This window comes from Onychostruthus taczanowskii, unplaced genomic scaffold (genome assembly GCF_017590055.1).
Source record: "Onychostruthus taczanowskii isolate IOZ18803 unplaced genomic scaffold, ASM1759005v1 scaffold28, whole genome shotgun sequence".
Taxonomy (NCBI): Eukaryota; Metazoa; Chordata; class Aves; order Passeriformes; family Passeridae; genus Onychostruthus; species Onychostruthus taczanowskii.
Window position 1 is genome coordinate 7,610,083 of NW_024500128.1, and position 22,574 is coordinate 7,632,656.

At 41.8% G+C, this 22,574-nt stretch overlaps 1 protein-coding gene across 1 annotated transcript in view; it reads right to left on the minus strand.

The window, feature by feature from the left end:
• The window catches only part of AOAH (acyloxyacyl hydrolase), a 73,265-nt gene that overhangs the window by 45,095 nt on the left and 5,596 nt on the right, over positions 1 to 22,574 (minus strand). Inside the window, exons 3-6 of the mRNA XM_041407827.1 lie at positions 13,974 to 14,069; positions 9,571 to 9,631; positions 8,368 to 8,467; positions 345 to 404 (exon numbers count right to left, since the gene is read on the minus strand). Coding sequence (XP_041263761.1) covers positions 345 to 404; positions 8,368 to 8,467; positions 9,571 to 9,631; positions 13,974 to 14,069 — 317 coding nt within the window. The remainder of the gene's footprint in view (positions 1 to 344; positions 405 to 8,367; positions 8,468 to 9,570; positions 9,632 to 13,973; positions 14,070 to 22,574) is intronic.

Genomic DNA, 22,574 nt, shown 5'->3' on the forward strand with positions numbered 1-22,574 from the left:
TTTGCATTCAGGCCACTGCTTGAGTTTCAGACAGCCCCAAAGTGCAGTTGCTCTACTCTGAGGTAATGGGTCAGTTCATGAGGCACCCACTTACATACAGCTACAAGGTAGCTACATTTTTCATTATTTTTTAAGCTCTCCCCATACTTTCATAGTTTTCTCTTATTTCTCCCTCTCTTTCTTCCAGTGTCACCTGATAGAGCAGATCCTGTATCAAGAAAAGTGAGTCAGCATCCAATTCAGTGCTAATCAGGAGGATTCACAGTCAGACAAAACAAACAAGGACTCACTCCTGATAAAATGCCAGTACAGAGTAAAACACCCTAATGCCATTGATTTCTTACCAAGTCCTTGGAAGTCTTCATAATTCTTTTTGCTTTTCTTATTGCAACACTCAGTCCCACCTAGGAGAGCAAGAACAAAATGAAAAACAACCAGATCAGCCTCACAGTATCCTACCAACTTTTCTCCCCATTTCCTACCATTTTTTTCTATTTTAATATCAGTCACAGCACAGAAATGATGTATGAGTCCACAAACTCCTCATCAGTTACTTTTTATTGGACTAACAATCAATTATCCAGTCACCTTCTATGAAACTCCAGTAGCAAGAGTTCATTTATTTTGCTCCAGGGCATCATTTATTTCCCAAGGAAAAGTCCAGATCAGCTGAAGAGCTGAAATTCATATCCTGACTGCACTGTGTGAGCTGCAGAGGACATACTTCTCTAGTGACTCCTCCTGAAGGAAAACTCATCCATTAAAAGGCTAAAAGAGCATTACTCACGTAACATCAGTCTGACTTGCTGTGGGAGGGTACAGAGGAAACATTTGCTCCTGCATGGATAAGGGTTATACTCAGCTGAGGTTCATCCTGGCAGGGGAGTGTGGCATGCAGGAAGGTACACAGCAGGGAACAGATTTTGGAAGGAAAATCCCCTGCTTAGGATCCAGGAAGGTTAGCTTTTTGTTCTGGAAATACCTGACCTGGAGAGCAAGCGCTTGCTGACATTGGCAAGATAGTTTTTCTGGTGGGTCTGTGCCAACTTGTGCTGAAGAGGCATTTTGGGATACCTCCACAATGTGGATACTTATACCTCCATAGAAAGAAAAAGTAGGAGAACCATTCCAAGAAAAGGTCTTGGAGAGGCATCAGGTTGGCCATCATAAGGCCATGGGTTAGAAATAAGTCAGCTACTAGTGATAGACAAATAAATCCTGAAATTCCTTTGCACACAAGCTCTTTGAAGGAGCAGAGGAAAATTTGTGCAAGGGGCACCATCCATGAGTGTGAGTAACAGCCAAGGACAGCTCTGCTGGCAGCAGGAGGACACATGTGCCATGTGTGGTGCCAGCAAGGTCACATACACCCTGACGGCTGCTTGCCATGGCCAGAACTGCCAAACACTGCCATGGTCCTGCTCTCCAAGCTTTCCTCAAGGCTCTGCCATTGCAAAAACCTCAGCAAATACATCTTTGCAGCCCATGTGGTCCACAGCCCTGGGTGCTGCCTGGGGAAGCGTTGAGGCGTGGGCAATAAGTGGCCGCTGTTTCTGCACTGTGCATTAAATGCTGACCTGGCCTTAAGAAATTTTTCTTGTGTCACAGCACAGAAAGATCACACTGTTTCTCCTGTCACAAAGATTCTTCCCAGTTATGGAGGTGAAGCAATGCCCCAGATACGCTTATGCCATCCAAAATATTTAACAACTGTTTAACAACTCTGACGAACAAACTTTCTAAATTTGGACATATCTTTCCATAAGAAAGGAAGTTCTCACAACTCCAGTTTAGGAAAATAAATAAGAGAAGAGACAGTCAGAGGAGCTGGAATGGCCGAGGTAACGCCAGTGTACTCCCCCTTGCTGCTCCATTTTCAATTCAGGACAATATTCTTGTATCTCAGTGATGATGATTCCCATATGTTGTGCTGCATTTATTAGGCCACCTTTGAAAACAGCCATATCTGTGAGATATTATATGTGACATTACTAAGTGATGGCCTCTGTCCTTCCCCTCAGCATTCAGCATGATGAAGGCTGAAAGCACTGCCTGTTTGCTCCCTTTCAGCCGGAATAACTACTTGTGGTCTGCAGGCTTTGAGAACTGGCAAAAAAACCCCAACCTTAAAATAAAAAATAAGATAAAAATCAATTATTTTGGAAAATGTTTCAAATGGGAAAAAAAATCCAGAATATCACAAACACATTAGCACCTAGTTTCTGCTCAAAACTGTTAGTGGGGGCAAACTGTTCTGTCTGAAAATGACCTGCTATCAGTCCCTCCTACAGCCCAGCCTAAGGACATTACTGCCAGCCTAACATCAACTGAGTCTGAGGGCTCCGAGGTGAAGTCAGCACAAGTTTATATTTATCTGGACAGAACTGCAGGAACTCAGCAAGCGGGAAAATAGGGATGCTTCAGCAAATGCTATTATTACAGCACTTGGAAAAAAAAGAAAATGTCCCTCATGTGATGGCACCTTACTGAACAGCGGCATGCCAGATTAGAATATTAAAGCAGACTTAATTTGTATTTAAAGTAATCATTGCCAGCATTTTTGTGCTGGGGATAAAATTTAGCATGCCATTATCATTGATTTAGGCAGTGATCAAAGCAAATTAATTAACCGTGATATTCAAGGGTCAAAAATTTATGGTGAACAACACAAAGGGATACGGATGAATAAGCATAAGCAGCAAGGAACACAGGCTTCTAAGCTGCTGGGTTTTAATATATGTGTCACATTAATATATGTAGTTAATATATGTTTAATTCATGGTGTCTATAGTCTTCTAAAAATCAGGGTATGTCACAAATAGATGAGAGAAACTAGCAATGAGCCAAGACGTTGTTTTCTAGTTTTGTCCCCCTGGGCAACTTCTGTCCCCAAAACCAATCATGCATCTTACGTTTGCCATAGTTATGTTGTACAATACCAGCTGCTGTCATTTCTACAATAAAATTACTTGAGAGGCAGATGTGAAAAATGGCTTGAAATCGAGTATAATAGAAGGAAAATTCCCAGAGAGGTAGGATTTATCAATCCTTTTCTGCTGGCCAGGGTAGGAGAGACCTTTCTTGCTCACAGCAGCAGCACATGAGAAGTGCATGATTCTGAAAGTTACAGGAATATTGTACTCAGAAAGCAGAAAACAAGGGAGGAAAAGGCTGGAATGTCCTTGTGTGTAGAAAATGCTCTCTCTGAAGCACTAAAGTTGACACCTTCTCTCACTTTACAAGTTCCTTCAGCCAAGACTTCAGGTTGGACTGTGGAAGACTGGCAGCTGAAACACCCACCAGGAAGAAAACACTTCTGGTTTCATGGGTCACCTGTAATCCCTGGCTGACCCCAGCATGTCAAGCCTGCCACTGAAGGCTATACCACCCATACAACCTCCCCTGCTGCACCTTGGCTAGCAAGGAGCCTCCTCTCTTTCCCATGGCATGAGAACACCACCAAGGAGGGGCTTCCCTAGGCTTCAGCAGCTGATGGATGAGTCCTGGGGTGCAGCCAGCACCATCCACCCCAACTGGAGCAGCCCTGCCACCCTGTGTGCACAAGATATCCAGCCGTGGATGGGGCTGAGGGCGGGGTGTCACTGGGATTTCATTCACTACCTTCTTTCAGTGTTCTCCGCAGAGAGCACGTGTTCCCAGTAATGATTTCTTCTTTGGCAAACAGATGTATTTCTCATTGTAAACAAATGCACAAACCAACTCTAATTCTCTCTCATTTATCATCCTTGTTAGCCAGCTTTTTCCCAGGAGACCAGATATTTACAAAACACTCCAAGTTTCCTTCTAACTCATTTTCATCATCCTTTAACCAGGAGTAGCAAGATAGCAAAATTCTGCAAAGCTTGTCAAATAGCACAGCTGAAAGTGGGATTTGTTAATGAGCAATGCTTCTTTGTCCTCATACTTTTGTCTGCCACCTTTCCACCCCAAATATCTCTATGCCTGCTTGTTTTCTAGGGTCCTGCCAGAGGCAGCTTCTACATTGGCATGGCACAGCTGCATGCACCACCTTGCAAATCCCATGCCACCTTATTTCCTTTGGATTTATTTGGTGGAATGTTAGGATTGTATGGTTTGGCTTTTTGGGGTTGTTCGGGTTTTCAGTTGGGGTAGCGTTTGTTTATTATTTTATTTTATTTTATTTTATTTTATTTTATTTTATTTTATTTTATTTTATTTTATTTTATTTTATTTTATTTTATTTTATTTTATTTTATTTTCTGCCGCTGAAGAGGAGCAGAGGAAATGAAGAGAAACAAGTAAAAGAGGAGGAACGAGCACTCAAACTGTGCCTTCTGCTATTACCTGTCTATAGGTAGTTTCTTCAGGGCTCAGTTCTGGCTGCAGCAGAAACTCACATTTCAGTAGGCTTTACCTGTTTCCAAGAACAAAGGGTAAAAGGAAGGCATCTTGCTCCACAGGACCTAGCATACCTCCCAGATGCTGTTTGCTTTACTGCTTGTGGTCTCAAAAGAAGGAAACAAGTCCTAGTCACGAGGTTTACTTTGGACTGGCAGCCTGCTCTTAACTAAGAATGCAGAAGCACTCCCACCCTGGAGTTTGGTTCTGTCTCACCTCCAAGGAGGAAGCTCAGATAAATGAGAGATATCAGCAGAAGTGTTTTCATTTTACTAAACCCCAATGGGTTTCTTTTTTCTACCCAGAATTAGTTGGCTCCTACTTTGTCAAAGAGCATGCTGACCACAGTAACACCCACGAGGGATGTGGTTTTTTAGAAAGTCAGTAAAAGACTTGATAGAGGGTACACAAACCAGCATGAGTGCTTGTGGCAGTGATGCTTATTTTGGTAAGATAAAATTTTAAGAGCATAAATATATATATTTTTGCTGATGAAAAATGACTTCCACCAAAATCCTATTGATGGAGTTTAGGACAAAATATGCACCTGAAAGGTCTCTGATAATCTGGAGCATAAAAGTGATGGGAAGCAGAAGAAGCACCCTGAAAGGCAGAAAGATGGAGTACAAACTTCTAACACAGACTGTTTTAGTGATTGCTAGAGCACGACCACAGTGCTGAAGTCAAGCCATTATTCTGGCCCCAACAAATCAATTAAAGAATTGCCATTTAACCAAACAGGCCAGCTGGCTTAAAACAATCTAGAGCTTGATGAGAATAATCTCCTGCAAAACTGTTTGTTCCCAGGGCCAGAAAGGAATCTTGGTAGGCACTACATAAAACTCTTCACCCTATTTCAGCCCTTTTCACTCACTGAAAGAACATCCCTGTATTACACAACCTACTGCAGAAAGCCCTCCAGCATATGAGCTGATAAACATTTTTGGCTAAAACATCATCCAGTCATCCTAAACCAGCTATCTTGGATGCCTGTACTACTGTCAGTCTTTTAGAGTGATGCTGCAGCCAATCTTAGAATATCTGTTGTTGATGTGGCTTGAACTACAAAGTGCATTACAAGAAACTACAAAGCATTTTACAGCAGCTTCAGATACCATCCACTTTTCAGCCACCTTTAGTAACCCTTCACTTCTGATGTACCCTATAAGTTTGTCTCTTTACTTGAAGGAGACCCCAGTGTTGCCACCCTCATACTAAAGGGCAGAGGAGAAACTTTACTCTGCTCTACAAGCCACTGGTGGCAAGAAGGGGCTCACAGAACCCATTACGAGGGACATCTGGTTGTACAGTCATGTTGGTGATCCAGGAGCTGCAAGGGCCCCTTCCAATCTTCCCCACCAGCATCAGAGGTCTGCTCCTGGAACAGCTTCCCAGCAGAGCAGCCCACCTTTCCCAAGCCCCAGCAACAGGGTGCTGCCCTTGCCCAGGCTGGATGCCCTTCTCCTCCAGCTCCGTGCTGAGAACACCGAGTTCCATGTGAACAGAGTAATATTTTTTACTCATAATTAGAGCAAAGTCTTCCAGAATAATCACAGAGTGCTAATAGCTCCAGGCAGCTTGGCAAAAAAAAAAAAAAAAAAAAAAAATTGGGCTAATTTGTCAGAGACCAGGGAAGTATGTAAAATGATGCACGTATCATTTACACAGATTACAGTGTCTCCATTAAGAAGACAGTTTGAAAGGCCTCTGAAGCAGGGGCTCTTCCTCAAAATACAAATCCTCAGTAAAGCAACTGTGCACAAACAGAAGAAAATAAACTAATGAACGGAAAAAGCATGTTGATATTTTCCACTTTCCAATCTTTTATTTAGAGGTAATTAAAACTTGAGCATTACACTGCCTTTGAAGGACAGGTAACGCTATTTCTTTCACTCCTTTTGCCAGTACAAATATGATACTAATTCTGGGAAAATGGGCATCCAAAAGTCTAAATGAATAAATGAAGTACCTGAAAATCAATAGAGTTGAACAGAACAGTCATTAGTATTAAAGTCTTGTTCAAACACTCAGCAGGGGACTGCGCCAACATTTGCAGACTCATAAAACTGAAGTGATCAATCAAATTACAAACGAAAGAAGAAAATGCGAGACAAACGGCATTTTATGCACCTGTGTCTCTGATTGTATATTAATTTTTTTCACCCATAATTCATCTTTACTCAGTCTGGCTAGTCACAGAGTTACTGTGGGCAATTTATCAACCACTTGAGCATGAATTCCAAGCACTGCTCTTTTCCTCCTTATGCTCTCTCGGGGCAAAAGAAGAGGCAAAAGAAGGGCACAGTCAGTATAAAAAAATTGTTTTGTTGGTAGAGTTCCCTTATTCCTGTTGAGAATACCTTGACAGAAAGGGGTTTAACTACCGCTTGGAAGGGAGCCACTTACTCAGAGGGACAGTCTCCAGGCCATGCAAATAAGAGTCCAAATTTTGTTAAAAGAAAATAAACCAAATCCCTCCACATTCAGCCGTTTTCCTTGTGGACAGTGCATTCACTGAAGCGGTTGCTGGAGGTGGAAGGAGGCAACACCTTGGTCCTACACCTGCTCTGGGAGATGGGTAAGAGCTCACAAAGATGTGACAGCAACCCCATGAGTAGCATTCTTTCCTCTCTGTCTGATAAGCCTAGCATTTCAACACAGGTGTTCTAATTTCTTCACAGGAGCCACCTTGATTTATACAGCCACTCTCTCCAAGCTCCTTAGCCTAACTCACTGTGCAGCTATGGTGAGCCCATTCCTCTCTTTCAGTGCATTTCATTGCCTGTATCCTCTTTCACTTCAAGAAGTGCCTTGCACTTTTGACCCTCAGTTCAGGATGGGGGATTTCTGATGGCACTTTGATGAAGTTTGGGCAATATTCTGGTTGAGTTGAATTAGTGGGGGCCCTCTCTGCTGCTTGCACTCGTCTTCTTTCACCCCTGTGCGGTTGCACACCCATATATCTCTATGTTGACATATCGTGGAGCATAGACTCACACCTGCTATAAACCAAATATTACTGCCATTCTTGGAAGGCAAGTGTTTTCCCAGACCTTAATATTGGCAGAACTAAATCCATCTTGGAGGTGAACTGCAGGTCACTGAAGCCCATAAAAAGATTGCCTGATTTCAGTGACTGCTGGACTAGACCCTGTGTGAAACAGCTCATGCAGACTGTTAGAAATCAAACATGTCTTTCTCCATCCAGATGCAGGGAAAAAGATTTCCAAAAATAGATGCTGAAGTGAATGGCTTGCTTTTCAACACCACCAAACAACCCTCATCACTCACAGAGTGACTGGAAGTGCGTGATGGCTGGGGTGGAAAAAATTACTCACAACCAAAAGAATCCCAAAACAAACAGCATATATTTAGACACCTATGTCTATATGTACATGTGCAAGTATAGCAAAGGTCTAGGACATGCAGTCAAGGACGTGCAAATTTTGTAGCAAATAACTGTATATCAGAGAAGTGGTGGTAATTAAATATGATTTCAGCCTGTGGCAGAAGATAACGCATATTAGCTTAAACCTCTTGCACTGCAGACTAATCCAAGTCAAATAGCCCTGCATTTGCAGCAGGTAGCTTGTGCCCACGCAGGCTGTCACGGCAGATCAGGCAATGTGGGGATCACTTGTTGTGCCGTGGTAACGTGGTGGCATAGATGGACCTCAGCTGAGTATCTGCTTTGGGTTATTGTACTGCTTAACAATAAAGTCCTTACTCTTCCTCTCTGATCCAGACTGGTACAGGAGAATTTGTCCCTGTGACTCCCACACACCCTCAGCCCAGTGGATGGTGGTCCACACAGCTAATGTGTGTTATGCACCTTTTGTTCAAACAGATATTTTTCAGGAATGTCTATTCTCTAAATGTTAATTTCCTAGACAATGCACATGAAGTGGAAGGCTTCAAACTGCTCAATTCCAGTTTAAAAGACATCCCACAATCAATAGTTTTAAGAAAACTTGGAAACAAACCCACCTTTGGAGGAGAGTAGAGATGACAAAGTGGTTGTCCTGGATCCTGTTTACACAGCCTCAAGGAATGGCAAACCACATCGGCATTCATTTCCCTGTCTATGCTGAATGAAATTATGCATAAACAAAGACTATTATGTTTTTCTGGGCTCTTGAAAGGAAAAGCTATTTCCATGGGAAGCTAAATCTTCCCAACACACCACAGAATAATCCCAGCTCACTTCACCATGGCCCATAACCGCTGCTCAATACAGTGCTGGGTTCTAATGATTTTCTGCCACGACATCCTACTCAGCATTTAAAATTGGAACCCAGGATGATGAAAAAGGACTGTGCTCTACATGCAGCACCTGAATCAAATGCATTATAACTATTCTAGTTTTTTAATCAATCATAAGCCTGACAAAGATTTAAAGGTTAAAGTTAATGCATATGCAATTTGGCACATATGAATGTTCAATCATTAACTCAACAGCATAACCAGAAATCCTTCAAAGATCCTTAACCTTTAATCACCAAGCACGAGTGCTAGGATTGTTTCTTCCTTTTTTGGGACACACCTCTGGGCTAATTAGGAATTAAATTAAAATGTTTGATTACAGTATTTCTTAGTCCTGTAAGCACTTTGCAGTCCCTTGGCTAGTTTTAAAAACAAAAATAAAAGCCCTAGGGAAGAAGAAGGTCTAGTAAAAGCTCTGTTAATTAAACTAAGAACTTTCAAAGAGGAATAAAATGACCTACATTTTATTTTTTTAATCACTTAGATTAAATAGTAGGCTTCCCCAAGAGTGTATATCAAGGTCAGGGTTGAGAGCATGTAGGGGCTGACAATTAGAAAGCCTGATTAAAGGTAGAATGGAAAGCAAGAGCCAAGCAACAACGATGCGATTTTATAGAACCTGTCTCACACACACAGGTTATTCAGATTCCTCCCTCAGCCAAATGATCTGAATTTCAAAAGATAATTATATCAGGTGGGCCCGATCTGAGATTTAAATGGCATATCAAAATGGTTACCAGTGGCAGCCTGTGTTTATTCACTCAGGAATAGATGTGCCAAATGCCAAACCAGAATCACTGTGAAACATCTCTGCTTTAAAAATAATGTGATTTTAGGACGGAAATCCCTCCACTTCAACGTGACAGCACATCTGTACGTGTCAAGAACAAACTAAGCAAAAATCTGAGAGGACACAGCAATACTTACAGTTCAGCAATGTGTGGTCCATAAAGTTCAGCAAGCACATAACAGAAACCTTGCAGTTTTTCTAGAAAACATAATTTTTAAATTTTTTTAAAGTAATTGAACATGGTGAAACTTGTTTCATAGCAGTCAAAATACAGAAGCAGTTGGTTCATTAAGGTGAATGCTAATTTACCTTAGGGAAAGGCATGTGAATCTCTGACCTCAGTGTAGCATCAGAGAATGGGAAAATCTGAATTTCTAATATTGCCGAAAACTCTCCTGGCTTTAGGTAAGTCACATGATAAAGACTAAAAAGGAAAACTAGCTTTTGTTAATTTTTCTCAATATGTCATAATGGAAAAGTCAGAAGAAATTGTGCATGCCACAGAATCTTCTAAGCAGTTTATACAAACATCTCAGTAGGTTTGAAAGAAGAAAGAAAACAAACTCATAAATCAAAGTGCAGAAAGTGATGTTGGGCTTGATGCTACTCCTAGAACTGCCTCAGAGCTTCTGGAGGCTTGTGGAGCTAAGAGAATATGTTTTGTGTAGAGCAGGAGTTGTGCAGGAGTAATTGCATTCAAAGAAATACCTGACACTTTTCATTTGGCTTCCTTTCACAGTCCACAGCTGTGTACCTTTTTGGGATGCTGGCTCAGGTGGTTTCCTTAATATGTGTGAAGCATGTCATCGATAAGACAGCTCATCAGAGAGTCCTTTAAGGCACTGTTGTAAAATAACAGGGGATCCATGCACCCAAGCAAAGAAACTGAGGGAGAGCAGGGGTGTGACTACAGGCAGGGCACGATCTGACAGTCCCACGAAGGAAAACTGCCTGTTTCTTGGCCTGGGCAGACTAGAGCTGGTTAACCATGCACATATCCTGCAAAGGAGGTGCCAGGCCTTGCTCCAGCTGGGGTGGTGCTGTGAAATGTCATAAGAGACAGGTTCACACAAGTGCCGTGACAACAAACTTGCAGCTCCTCAAACTCCTCAGAGTTTTCTCTTGTACCTCCATTACCCAGGCAGATAACTATTTGTACCTGGGGAAGAAAGCACAGAGTATTCTCATCTTTCTCAGAGAAAACACACAGAAACACCCAAAGCAGTCTTTGGGCTGAATATTCCATTTTAACCAGTGCCAGGCTGGACACGCCCAGGGCTGGGGGGCTGCTGCATACAGGGTGGGTAGTTCTGCTGTGTGGAGGGTACAAATCCTGTGGCAGGGACTCCACTGGTGGCCATGGGTGTGCTCCTGCTCCCACAGCTGCTCTCCACCCAGGCTGGCAACCTGCACCTGAGAAAGGAGGACTGGCAGCAGGAAGGCATATCAGAGGCACACCCTCCTACTCATGGTGTTGCAGGCAGCTTCTGTAACTACAGTAGTTGATTTTTCTTATTCCATGGCAGGTGTTTTATTTCAATCAAGTTATTAACTTCATTTCTTTGCCTCCTTTGCCACATAACTCCTCACTATTGGCTCTTTAGAAGCAATCTGAAAGTAAAAATTGGTCTCCTGACTAGAATTAGATTTTATTCTTGCTCACCTAAAATGAAAGATGTGGCAGACATCAATAACCCTGTGTTTGGCATCACTGCTGACTAGAAAACCCTCTGATGAGGCTTGCCAGGGGGGTACCTGGCTCCCTAAGGTAGCCTGCAGGCAAATGTGGCTGGCTTCCCCAACACCTCCCCAGTGCATCACGAGCGATGGTCTCCTTAGGAGTTTCCCAAACCAGCTGGTTTCCACAACATTTTTGGCTCTGGAGGAACCAGCTGGCTGCTGTAACTTCTCCTGGTGTCTGAGAAGAGAGCAGACTTTGGCTGCCTATCATCTCTGGGGAGCTGATATAGGTTTTGCTGGTCACATTTATTTCCTTAATGCATATAGGAAACTTAACGTGTAATTACCCCACGGTGTAAAAAGTGATGGGAAGTAAAAGGAATAGTAATAATGTTAAATTATCGCTGAGCATGTAAAGTCCTCTTGGAAGATTCAGATGCCATTCAGGCTTTGGCTTTCAACAAAACACCAAGACCAAAGCCACATACAGCGTTTATAGGACTTGCAATTGGAGCCAGGTTGCATTCATGTGTTCACAAATCTCCAGCTCTGCTAACACACACAAGGAGAGGATATTGCAAAGAGAAATCTCTGTTAGGAAGAGCAGTATAAGTCAGAAAACAGGGGGAGAGAAAGAGAAAAATTATGAATAACTGTGGGTGTTCAGGGGCAAAAAAAGAGCTTAAACAAAAAAAAAAAAAGCTGGAAAATTCAGAGAAAATGTAGAGTACACTTGCTTCAGGTAAAAGAGATTCCCAAAGATCCCTTAGATCCCCTAAGAACAGTCAGGAAGGTTTTCCTTATAGCTTCATAGTCCTGCTGAGGCAAACACTGGCTGAGTCCCAGAGGACAAATATTTGCCAAAAAGATGCTATTATCACACTGCCATTTGCACTTGAGCTCTAAGGTGTTTACACAGCAGCGGTCAACACAGAAGCAGAGCATGACTCAGAGGCAAAGCTGGAGGCAGAGGGTCTCAAGGCACATTTTGGGTATCAGACACCTCTGTGTAATCAAGCAGACAGTCAGTATCCAGGTAAACATACATTCTTGCTAACAACACCTCTTACACTGTAAATACTGCCCCTTCCCCCAGACCTGGCCTTTCTCTCTGCTCAAGAGCCTTCTTCACTCGTGACATTACTGTTCTTATTGTCATAGGTCTATTTGCCATGTTGCTTGAATTACACACATTGCAAGTATTTCCATACAAATGAGCTGTGGTTCTGTTTTCTGCACAGCCTGTGAGATTGAGTGGGACTGACAGGTAATGAAATTTTCTCTCTTTTTCTCTAAGCATTTTTTGTTCTTGAACATCACATAACTTTACAGAAGGCTTGATCCAAACCTGACTCAGAATTATAGGATGCCCTCAAAAAACCCACTTTCTAAGGTTTTTATGCCTTAGGAAAAGCCTCAATGCCATTAATTTGTTGTTGTTTTTCTTGCTATGGATTGTAGGCATGTGCATAATAATGAAATTGTCTCTTCATGTGAAATGCTGTTTCAAGCAGCAAGAGGAAACTGTTGATTCCTGCTGGGCTGCAGTGTTCACCTCCCAGGAGAGGATAAATCAGGTTACACTGCAGCTCCCACACAATCCATAGGATTTTTCACTCCTTTCAAGTTCAGGGTCAGGTTTTTTTCTACTGGGTATATCCATGCATCTCAGAAGGTAACTGGATTATACAGATTCAACTAAAGGGATAATAGGATTTTATGTGTGTAAAGAATGGCAGCTGAAAAGAAATATCTTGACATGTCAGAAGAACAAGGTCCACTGAGTGAATCATGAACACAGAGCTAGCATGTCATAATTTAAAGAAGAAAATTGTGTTTTAATAGCAGGATCAGTGCTTCTAATTGCAACTTCATGGTTATGTGCCTGTAATTTACAACACTGAGGATATGACTTAGGAATAGAAATCAGATAAGAGTCATTCTATCGATGAATGAGTCCTAGCAATTAGCTCCCTGCCCCATTCTGCCTTGGGAAATCCTTCTTTGGAAAGGAGGGAATTAGTATTCTACATATATCCTCCGTGAGACTGGGGTCTACAGAACGAGATGGTTTCTCAGAGACACAATTCATGAAATCATATAAAAATGACATTTTAATGAAGAGTCCTAAGCCATCTTTTTACATTAATAACATTAAAAAGATATGAATGTGAGACCTAGCTACTTAAATAGTTATAGGATTGGTCTGTGAGGCACAAAGCTATTCTGGCATTCAAACTGCTCTCTATTTAGGGGTGTGCCTTTGGAGCTGCAACCTCCTTTGGGTAGATAAAATAAGGAGGAGAAAAAAGGGAGTCTTACATATATTCTCATGGAATAGATATTGCTTTTGAAATTTGTATCACCAATTACTTTTCAGTAGCTTTTCTGTGCACTTCAAGTGCTCACATCTTACACCTGTCAGCCTCATCTCATTTTAAAACTTTAAAATAGCAGTTCCCATACCCACTGAAAACATTTTCATCTTCACTGTTGCTATAAAGACCTGTACCAACAAGCAAGAGGAGTGGTGGGGCATACAGTGAATCTATTCTTATTGCTGCTAACAAAGAGACTAAGGGGAGAAAAAGGAAGGGAACTGGTCTGCATGTGTTGGTGCTCACGTCTGTGGGGCTTAATATAGCCCCATTCACTCTAACTTTTGGGACAAAACCCCAGCTTTGAATCTAATTGAAGACATGTTCCCTGTAAATAGCAACTTGCTATCTCCCAGATACACACATTTGAGGTACTGCACAAGAGGTGGATAAAGCTTTTTCAGACTTCCCATGCGAATTTTTAATTAACAGGGAAATACATCAGCACCAACGCGACATATGGCACATTATTTGGTACTTACCAGGTATGTAGTCACACAGTCTCTCCACAGCTGCCTTTACTGTACTGTTGTGCCACTGTGCAAGCTGTTCGATGACAGACACCACAAGCACGCATCCTTCAAGAAAACAAAAACCAAAAAGAGGGAATACCATTACTGGTGAAATGTCATGAAGCGCCCTGCACCACAGAAGTGTTTCTGGCATCTTTGGGCATCTAATTTCCTGAGATGCTCCATGGCAGAGAGGTGTTCAAGGGGAAAAAATATCAGTGAATTCCCATCTTTATTGAAACCTTGCAAGTTTTTAGAGAGAGGATGCTGATTCCAGGGGAGCACACAGAACAGCCTGGATTTTACAGCACTGTATGGTGCTCCTGGTAAAATGACTCCATTCTTTCAAGGTTCAAAACTGAGGAGTCAAAGGCATAGCCACTGTTACAACTGCTTGCTTGATCACCTGGTCTCTCATTTTATCTCACAAGAAAATAGGCACATGTCTGTACTTAACAGGACTTTTATACCTCTCCACACAAGCAGCACAGAGAAGTACAAAAACTGGAAACTAAGTATTTGTGACTGCCTACAGAAGAGAAGTCACGCCACAGATGCATGTGCTGACCATGGCAGAGCATCTATGCAATCATTTCTTCACAGACTTTCTGGTGAAGCCCAGTGATGCTCAGCACACACAGGGCTGCTGAGCCCAGCTACACGTTTGTTAAAACCAAAATGTCTTCACAGTTCATTCTGCTCTGCCTCTGTGGTTGGAAAGAGACCACTTCCTATGACCTATGAATGTGGTTATTTCTCATCGTTAATCTGGGCGTGAACAGGGCTAGCAAAGTGTCTCTTGAGATGTGCAACACTTTTCCCTCTGCTGTTTTGGGGATTAAATAGATTCAACATGATCCCCATGGAACAGGCATTCAAATCCACATGATGATCATTCATTTCAAGTAAATTTTAAATTGCTGTAGGTCAGCATTGTGCTTTCTCTGCAGTGGCTTCACCATGTTATGAGAAGCACAGCTTTGGTGAAGCCAAGTCTGCCCACTGTAGTCAGACCTGTGATAGCCCTGCCTAGACTCAGAGCCTGTGCAAGAGAGGCAGGTATCCCAGCTCGACAGGAGACAAGGAGCCAGGGTGCCAGTTTCCAGCAGCCTGAATAAACATTTCTCTTTGAAATCTCGGTAACCAAATCCTTTTTCCTCTCCTGTGCAAGCAATCTCATCTCTGAGTCTTGCTCTAGCAGGGTCTAGAAATGGAGGTGAGCTGCAGCATTTGATGTGGCTGCAGACTCACCTTTTTCCAAAGCTCAAAAACATTATGCTCAGGTTTTCAGACTGGCACAACTCTTCAAAGTGAGCTTCTAAAGTCCTTCCAAGCACCCCTACCGATGTGCTATTAAATCAAAGTGCTACTTTTCAACATAAATAACTCTGATGCTTCTATAGCAAGTAAAAGAGAAGGTAGGGCAATTGGAACTTGCTGTAAGACCAATATTTTTGACTCTTCTATTACTTCTTCTATCCCAAATGCAGTAATCCAGAAGAAATTACAGTAAATTTGTCACCTCTTTTGCAGGGATAAAAGCCCACTTCTCCTTACTTATAAAATAAAAGTCTCACTCAAGATCCTCTGCAGAATGATTTATAAAGCATGCTAAGAACCATTACCTCCAGTCAGCCTAAAAGAATTGAAGAATAAATGGAGACTGATACAACCAAGAAAAACCCTGAAGCAAGATATTCCTTCTTTCCTGTCCCCCTCCCCAACTCCCCAAATAGCCAGAGGCTAACTACTCCCAGGAATTAGCAGCTAATTAAAAACACAACAGCTGAAAAAAAAAAAAAAGTTGAATAATAAAGACCCAAACTAAAAGTAAAGGGAAGGTCCAAGATGAAGTAAGTAAAGGGAAGGTCCAAGATGAAGTGTATAGCATGTTCAGGTCTTGGTCTCAAAGAACAGGCCAGGGCCCTCTGGTCAAGGTTGAACCTTACTACAGCCTTATCATAGAATAGTTTGGGTTGGAAGGGACTTTTATAGTCCAAGCCCTGCAGTGAGCAGGGCCATCTCCACCTAGATGAGGTTGCTCAGAGTCCCGTTCAACCTGATCTCCAAAGTTTCCAGGGATAGGACATCCAGCACCCCACAGTTGTGGGGGTGGATGTTAAAGAGTGCAAGAGACTTAGCTGTTTTAATGCAAATCATGCCCTGCACTGGCTCAGGGACAAAAAACAGACCCTGGCTCCTTTGCCAGGGTTGGATGGTAATAGCCTTGCTTGGCTGACTCCAGCCTTTAGCACTGAGATGGCCCTGCACATCCTGAAAACACACCATAACACGTCTAAAAGTCATTGCATAAAGGCTACGTTATTAACACACATGAACAACCTGCAGACAACAGGGACTACCCTTGCCCTGACCTCTATGTCTATTTTATTCATGAGGATGGAGGCTCAGAAAAACTAAATTACCTAAATGATAACTTAACCACAAAACCACACAATCTTTCTGTGCTTTCCTTTCTTCTTACCAAGGTCAGATATTCATCTATCAATCCTGCTGTCTAGATGTCAGAAAGACAAAAAGGAGTCCAAGCAGAGAGGCAGGGAGAAGCTAGACCTTTCATATTTTCCAAGGATCACACATTTTGTTGTTTTATCTCTCATTCTTTTGCCTCATGAGCTTGAGGATTCTACAAAATCATAGAATTGTTTAGGTTGGAGTTGACAGTGTCAGCTACTGCAGCAGAGAGAAGTGTTGCTCATTTTGCCTATGCTGTGTAACCCAGTGCTCCTGAACTTGCAGCCAGGGGCTGCAGAAAAAAGGGATTATGGACAAACAGCTCAAAATCCAAAAAGTTGGGCCGAGCATAAAAATACTATTGATATTTTTATTTTCTCTGTTATACAACAAGACAGTTCACACTGAAGATGTAAGTTTCTCTCTCATGTTTGTCAAAGTACCACAGAGGGAGTGAGAATAAAAAATGAAAGATATTTTTGGTTCAGCTCTGCCAAATAAACAGAATTCCTAATCACAAACACAATTATGCAGGTAGCCCCACTCAAGCAGCAGTCTCACAGCAATTAAAAGAAAATTTTTCATGTTGATTAAGTCAGATAGACACTTTTGTGTCTATTGAACCAGGCCCAAAGGCAAATCTGCTTCACATGAGGCTTAACAGAGCCAATACTGAGTCTGAGCAGTACTCAATGCAGTACCTCAGGCTACTAGATGCTATATGAATATAAATAACAACAATAACAGTCTGACTACTTGGGAAAAACCCACAGAGATGAAATTCAAAATGCTTGCTCTCATAAACTCATCTTCACTATCAGAGAGGATGTTTCTGCTTGTGCTATTACACCCTCCCCCCTTCAGGCACCTGCAGACCAAACCTTGGTTATCCAAATGCTCCCTCCTCAAGTGCAGTTTTTCCACATGAAATGCCACACTCCATGAGACAAGCTGATAGAGAAAGTCATGGCTGATTTTCAAAAGGATCTGCCATTCCTTAGGCACCGCAGCTGAAGTCTCTGGAAGTGAATTTGGAGAGTCTCCCAGCCCTCTGGTAGGAAAGGTGCTCCTAGGGAACACATTCCACCAACACATGATACTGGCTGATCTGGTCTCTGTTGTCCTGTCTACCTGGGCTTTTCTCAGTTGCCCTAAGCTGACCCCTCCTTACTCCTTGTGAGCTGTGCCCTGGGGACTGCTTGCTTATGGGCTGGGTCTGCTGATCTCAAAGCCTTTCATTTAGGTTGATGCATCAGGAGAGGTTTTTGGGCTAGAGATTCTAAAATACTCAGGAAAAAGGCTGAACCTTATGAGGAGGAAGGAGGAGTGTTCTAAGGGGACTCACTGCAGCAGAGGGAGCCTAATCTACCTAGGCTTTTTGGTTTTTCTCATGGAAACATGCCTCCCCAGTAATTCAGATTTATCCTCTAGGAGAACTAATCTCTGGTGTTGGGCTATAGGTAAACTTCAAGAGGTTTGTGTCTATAAATGAAAGTTAATTCCGACTATCCTTGCTTTTACTACAAACATGCTCTCTTTTTATCGTCTTCCTTTGCACTGAGTGGCAGAAATGCTGAGCAGTTGTCCTAGTATTTAATGGGTCTTAATTCCACTGGATAAAAATGGAAAATAATTATATACTAAAAAGGGCAAGGAGAAATCAGATGTCTTTGACTGTAAAAATCTCATTGCTTTAATTACTTATGACATGTACAAGTATATAAACTTTTAAGTACTCTGGCATCAGTAGAAAAGCATATCCAGACCTGGCCAGTCATTAGCAGCTGTTGCTTGCTTTTAATTCACTAGATATTTAGATGTGATTTATTTCTCATTGTGAGATGGACACATATAAGGCAACATAAACAGGCTTCATCATTAAATAAAGTTATTTTTTGTTTAACTGTTGCACATGATTTTCTTTAGAAACTTTAAGTAAGTTGATTCTGCTGTCTCACTTCAATAATAGGTTTCAATACCTGGACAGGCTGAAGGATGTTTTTCTCTGAAAGAAATTCATTGGCATTATAATACCTACCAGGCATTAGAAACTAGACTCTGGTATTAATAAATGCCTGTCGCTTTTAGCCATGGCTTGTCCCATCTGCTATTAATTTCTGAAGAGATAAGACAAGACCATAACCATTTGGCTCACTGCAGTAAGCTGAAAACTCACACATCAGGAAGTACTTCTTTCCATATATTTGAAGGTAGTGTGTAATAAAAAAATGCCATTTCCAATAAGCTCAAGGGAAAAAAAAGTCATACCCCAATAATAAAATCAGAAATAGAGGAATTCATTGCTTAGCTGTGAAGCCTCTGGCAGTTTGAGCAGACTATTTAACTTTAATCCACTTCTGCCACACAAGTCTGAAAGGCTCTATAATTAGAATTATACCTAGGGATGTCAAAAAGTATCTGGATAGTGAAAGCTGCCTCTCTAAGTTTCAGATTTGTAGGTATATTTTTCTGAGTAAAACTCTGTTCAATAGGTTTTCTGGCACCTGGCACATCCTCCTTTGCCATCCTTTGCTCATGTTTCTGGATGCTGGATTTCTTTCCCACCTCTACAGCCATAAATTGGATGATGGATTTCTTTCCCGCCTCTACAGCCATAAATTAAATGTACCCTCAGAATACAAGAAAGACATAAGTCCAAAAAATGGCCTTGGACACAAATATCTCTCTGCAAACCCTGCTGACCAGGCTGTGGCCACCCTGTGGCCACTCTGCTCACTCCTGGTAGAGCAGGAACTGGAGCCTTGCTTGGTGATGTGGCAAACCTCTGCCTCAAAAATCTGTCTGCTGCAGCAAGGCTCTGCACACGTGAAGCCATTTATCACATTCCTGGCTTTATACAGAAGATGAAGGGTTTCCCAAAACACAGTCTTAGCTTCTTCCATTTATAGATGATCCTAAGCTCCAAGGCATCTCTTAAAGCCTACAGGTGAGGAGACCCAAGAACCTGTCTACAAAAGAGGATATTGCTACTCCTTGTGCTGACGCTGTTGTTCTGGCATAAAAATACTTCTTTCCAAATTAGTCCAATCCAGTTCCAGTTCAACCTTTCTCTTTGAAATTCACAGAGGGAGATAATAAGAAGTAGTGTTTTCTCCTCTGAGATGGGGACATCCACATGAGTATTTTAGGTGCAAGGAGAGCATGGTTATGCAAACTTACAATCCAGGAATGTTTTCTTTTTCATATAATAATAGAATGGTTTAGGTTGAAAAGGACCTTAAAGATCATCTAGTTTAAACCCCCCCAGCTGTGGGCAGGGACACCTTCCACTGTACCAGGTTGCTCAAAGTCCCATCCAACTTGGCCTTGAACAAAGCCAGGGATGGGGCTTCCACAACTTCCCTGGGAAACCTGTGCCAGCATCTCACTTACTGTATATTCCTTTCCTAACAGGGCCCAATATCCATATTGCCTTCCTGCACTGCTTCTCATTACTGAGCCGATACTTTCAAAGAACAGCCCTTTATAACCTCAATGTTTCATTCCAGCTCAGTGAAATATTCAGCTCAAATGACATAACTGTATATGCAAAGCAAGGACAGTTATCCTGCCATATACAGCCAAAGGATTTGTTGCTTTGAAAGGTAATTTGGAAATGGATCTGAGTGATAGTCTTTTAACTCAGACTTTGCTTCCTATCCCATATACAGAATTAATGTATTTTACAGAGATACTGAGGTGATTGAACATAATTATAGGTATCCATATATAAATATGTTGGCATATACAAGACCCTTTCACCCTCAATTTGCTAAGTCTTATGAAATATCTTGGAAATACTAAAAGGTTCACTATTAACAAACTTGTCCCTGGGCATTAAATTACACATAGTGTAGTGGCTAAAGCAATTTTTAAAATATTAATATCAAAATATCAGCATTTTGAGTGCATTAGTAACAAATTCCATCAAAACCTGGAATACCAGTTATTATTTCTGTTGCTCATGCAAAAGCAGTGGGCCACCTAAGGCACCCTAACTTGAGAGCTCCAGTCATACATTTTTGTTTCATTTAGACATACAACAAGGACTCTGAACTGATGTACAGTTATGACATACAGAAAATTCAGTTTCCATCTAGTGGAAGACTCTGGTATCCATACCTGGCAGCCAAATGTATCCCTGGTGTTTCCGACATTACACTTCAAAGAGCCCTATTTAACAAAATCTATAACCCCAGGCATTTCCAATAGAAATGTTTTCTGTATTAATTAGTATGAAAAAAGCCACTGTGTATGTATGTGTGAAATTAACACATTTTTCTTTTCCAAATCAGGAAAGGATGTTGAAAATTTACTGAAACCCGAATGTTGGCAGGGGGTGTTAGTGTAAGTGGATAAGTTTATCCTTGTTGCAAAGGCTTCCCCATTTCAGGATTCGGAATGCAAGAACCTTTTTTTTCAGATATACAGTTCCTAAAAGCAGTAAAAATTATTACCTTAAACATGAGCAGTAGTTCCCTGTAGGGTTAACACATGAACAAGAGTGAGAGGCACAGATGTGGGAATCAGCATCAAAACAGACAATCAATAAAATGATTATTGTACTCAAGGCAAGCATCAGTTATTTATAATGTTCAAGACTATCCATGTGTACAAATGCACATGGATGTGATTGTGTATTTACACACACATAGATACGGATGTGTTGGCATGCTGAGCACATCTTTTCATTGTGATCAATAGCTGTGTTTACATTTTAGAATCATAAGCTTTCAATAAGATTTGGGGTGATTTTGGAAAAGAAATTTTTACTGTCAGTTGCTGAAAGGTTGCTGAGTGGTTGCTTTAGTATCTCCACTGTACTATTCCCATACCTGTGTTTGTGCTAGCTAAAGTATAATCACAGGGAAAAATGTTAGGATCAAATTTAGTATTTATTGCTGATCATCAGGTCAAACTTTTTTACTGATTAAATGGCGCAATGCTGGTGAAGTGGGCAGAGCTGCTACGGCTTGGAACTGACTTATCTGTAATCAGAGTAGATTCCCAACATTTCAGAGTAAAATACATTGTGGTGCTACACTGATATTAAGCAAGGCTTTTTTACAGAACTCACTGAGCTGTAAATTATACGTTCTGTCATGGTGCCCCCCCCCAGACAATATGTGTACAGCCACTCTGTCTGAGACAGTTGTTAAAAGCCTCCAACTCCATTTGGCATGTTCCATTGTGGGAAGTGATTGGGAACTCTGAACACCACTGGTCCTGCTACCACTCCAAGGGGCATATTTCATCCCTGCACTCATGCACAGCTAGACAGAGGCAAACTGTTGAGGACAATGACTACCACACAAATCAACACAGGTAGAGGCCAGCGTTTTACTCTGCTGGTAGCTCAGAAACACTCGTTCTTAATGCAATCAGAGCTGAAAAAACGTTTCGAAAACATGCTTCTTCCTATGCTAGGAACGGTGTGCTCCTGGCTGAATGGAGGTGGTGACCCACAAAGGTTGCTGAGAATGGCATTACATCAAGCACAAAGATAGGGAAATTTGCTTTTCTGGCTGCTGACCCACAGGATCTCTGCTTGCTAGCAGAGAAAATGGAGAGCACTGCTGTCTGGCTCTATTGAGGGCTCCCTGGCTAAACACCCCATTCTGAAAATGGCAACCAAAGTTAATCGCCAGTAGAGCAGGGCAGTCTGCTGTGGGGGGAAAACAAATAAATGCTGCTCTTTGCAACTGCTTCTTGCAGCCACAGTACAGAGCTCCAGAAATGCTGGCCTGGAGTGAGTACTCTTACAAAACCTCTGCCCTAACAGATGATCTAAACCATCTAGGCCATTCCGAAGGGACAGGGCAGACACAGGTTGTAAAGATCTCTAATGAAGTCTTCTACAGATTTCTCAGGAACTTCTTACTCTGCTTGCTTATCACTGTCACAGGAAAATCCTCTTCCTAACCTGAATGTCCCCACTAGTACCCATTTCTGTTACTTCTTGGAGAATGGATCATGCCTTTAATGCTTTCACGGACAAATATGTCTTTTCTCAAGTTTTTCTTCTCTAGACTAATTAACTCTAATTTATTCACCCTTCTTTTATAGCTTATGCTTGTTTTTCTCTGGAACCTCCTG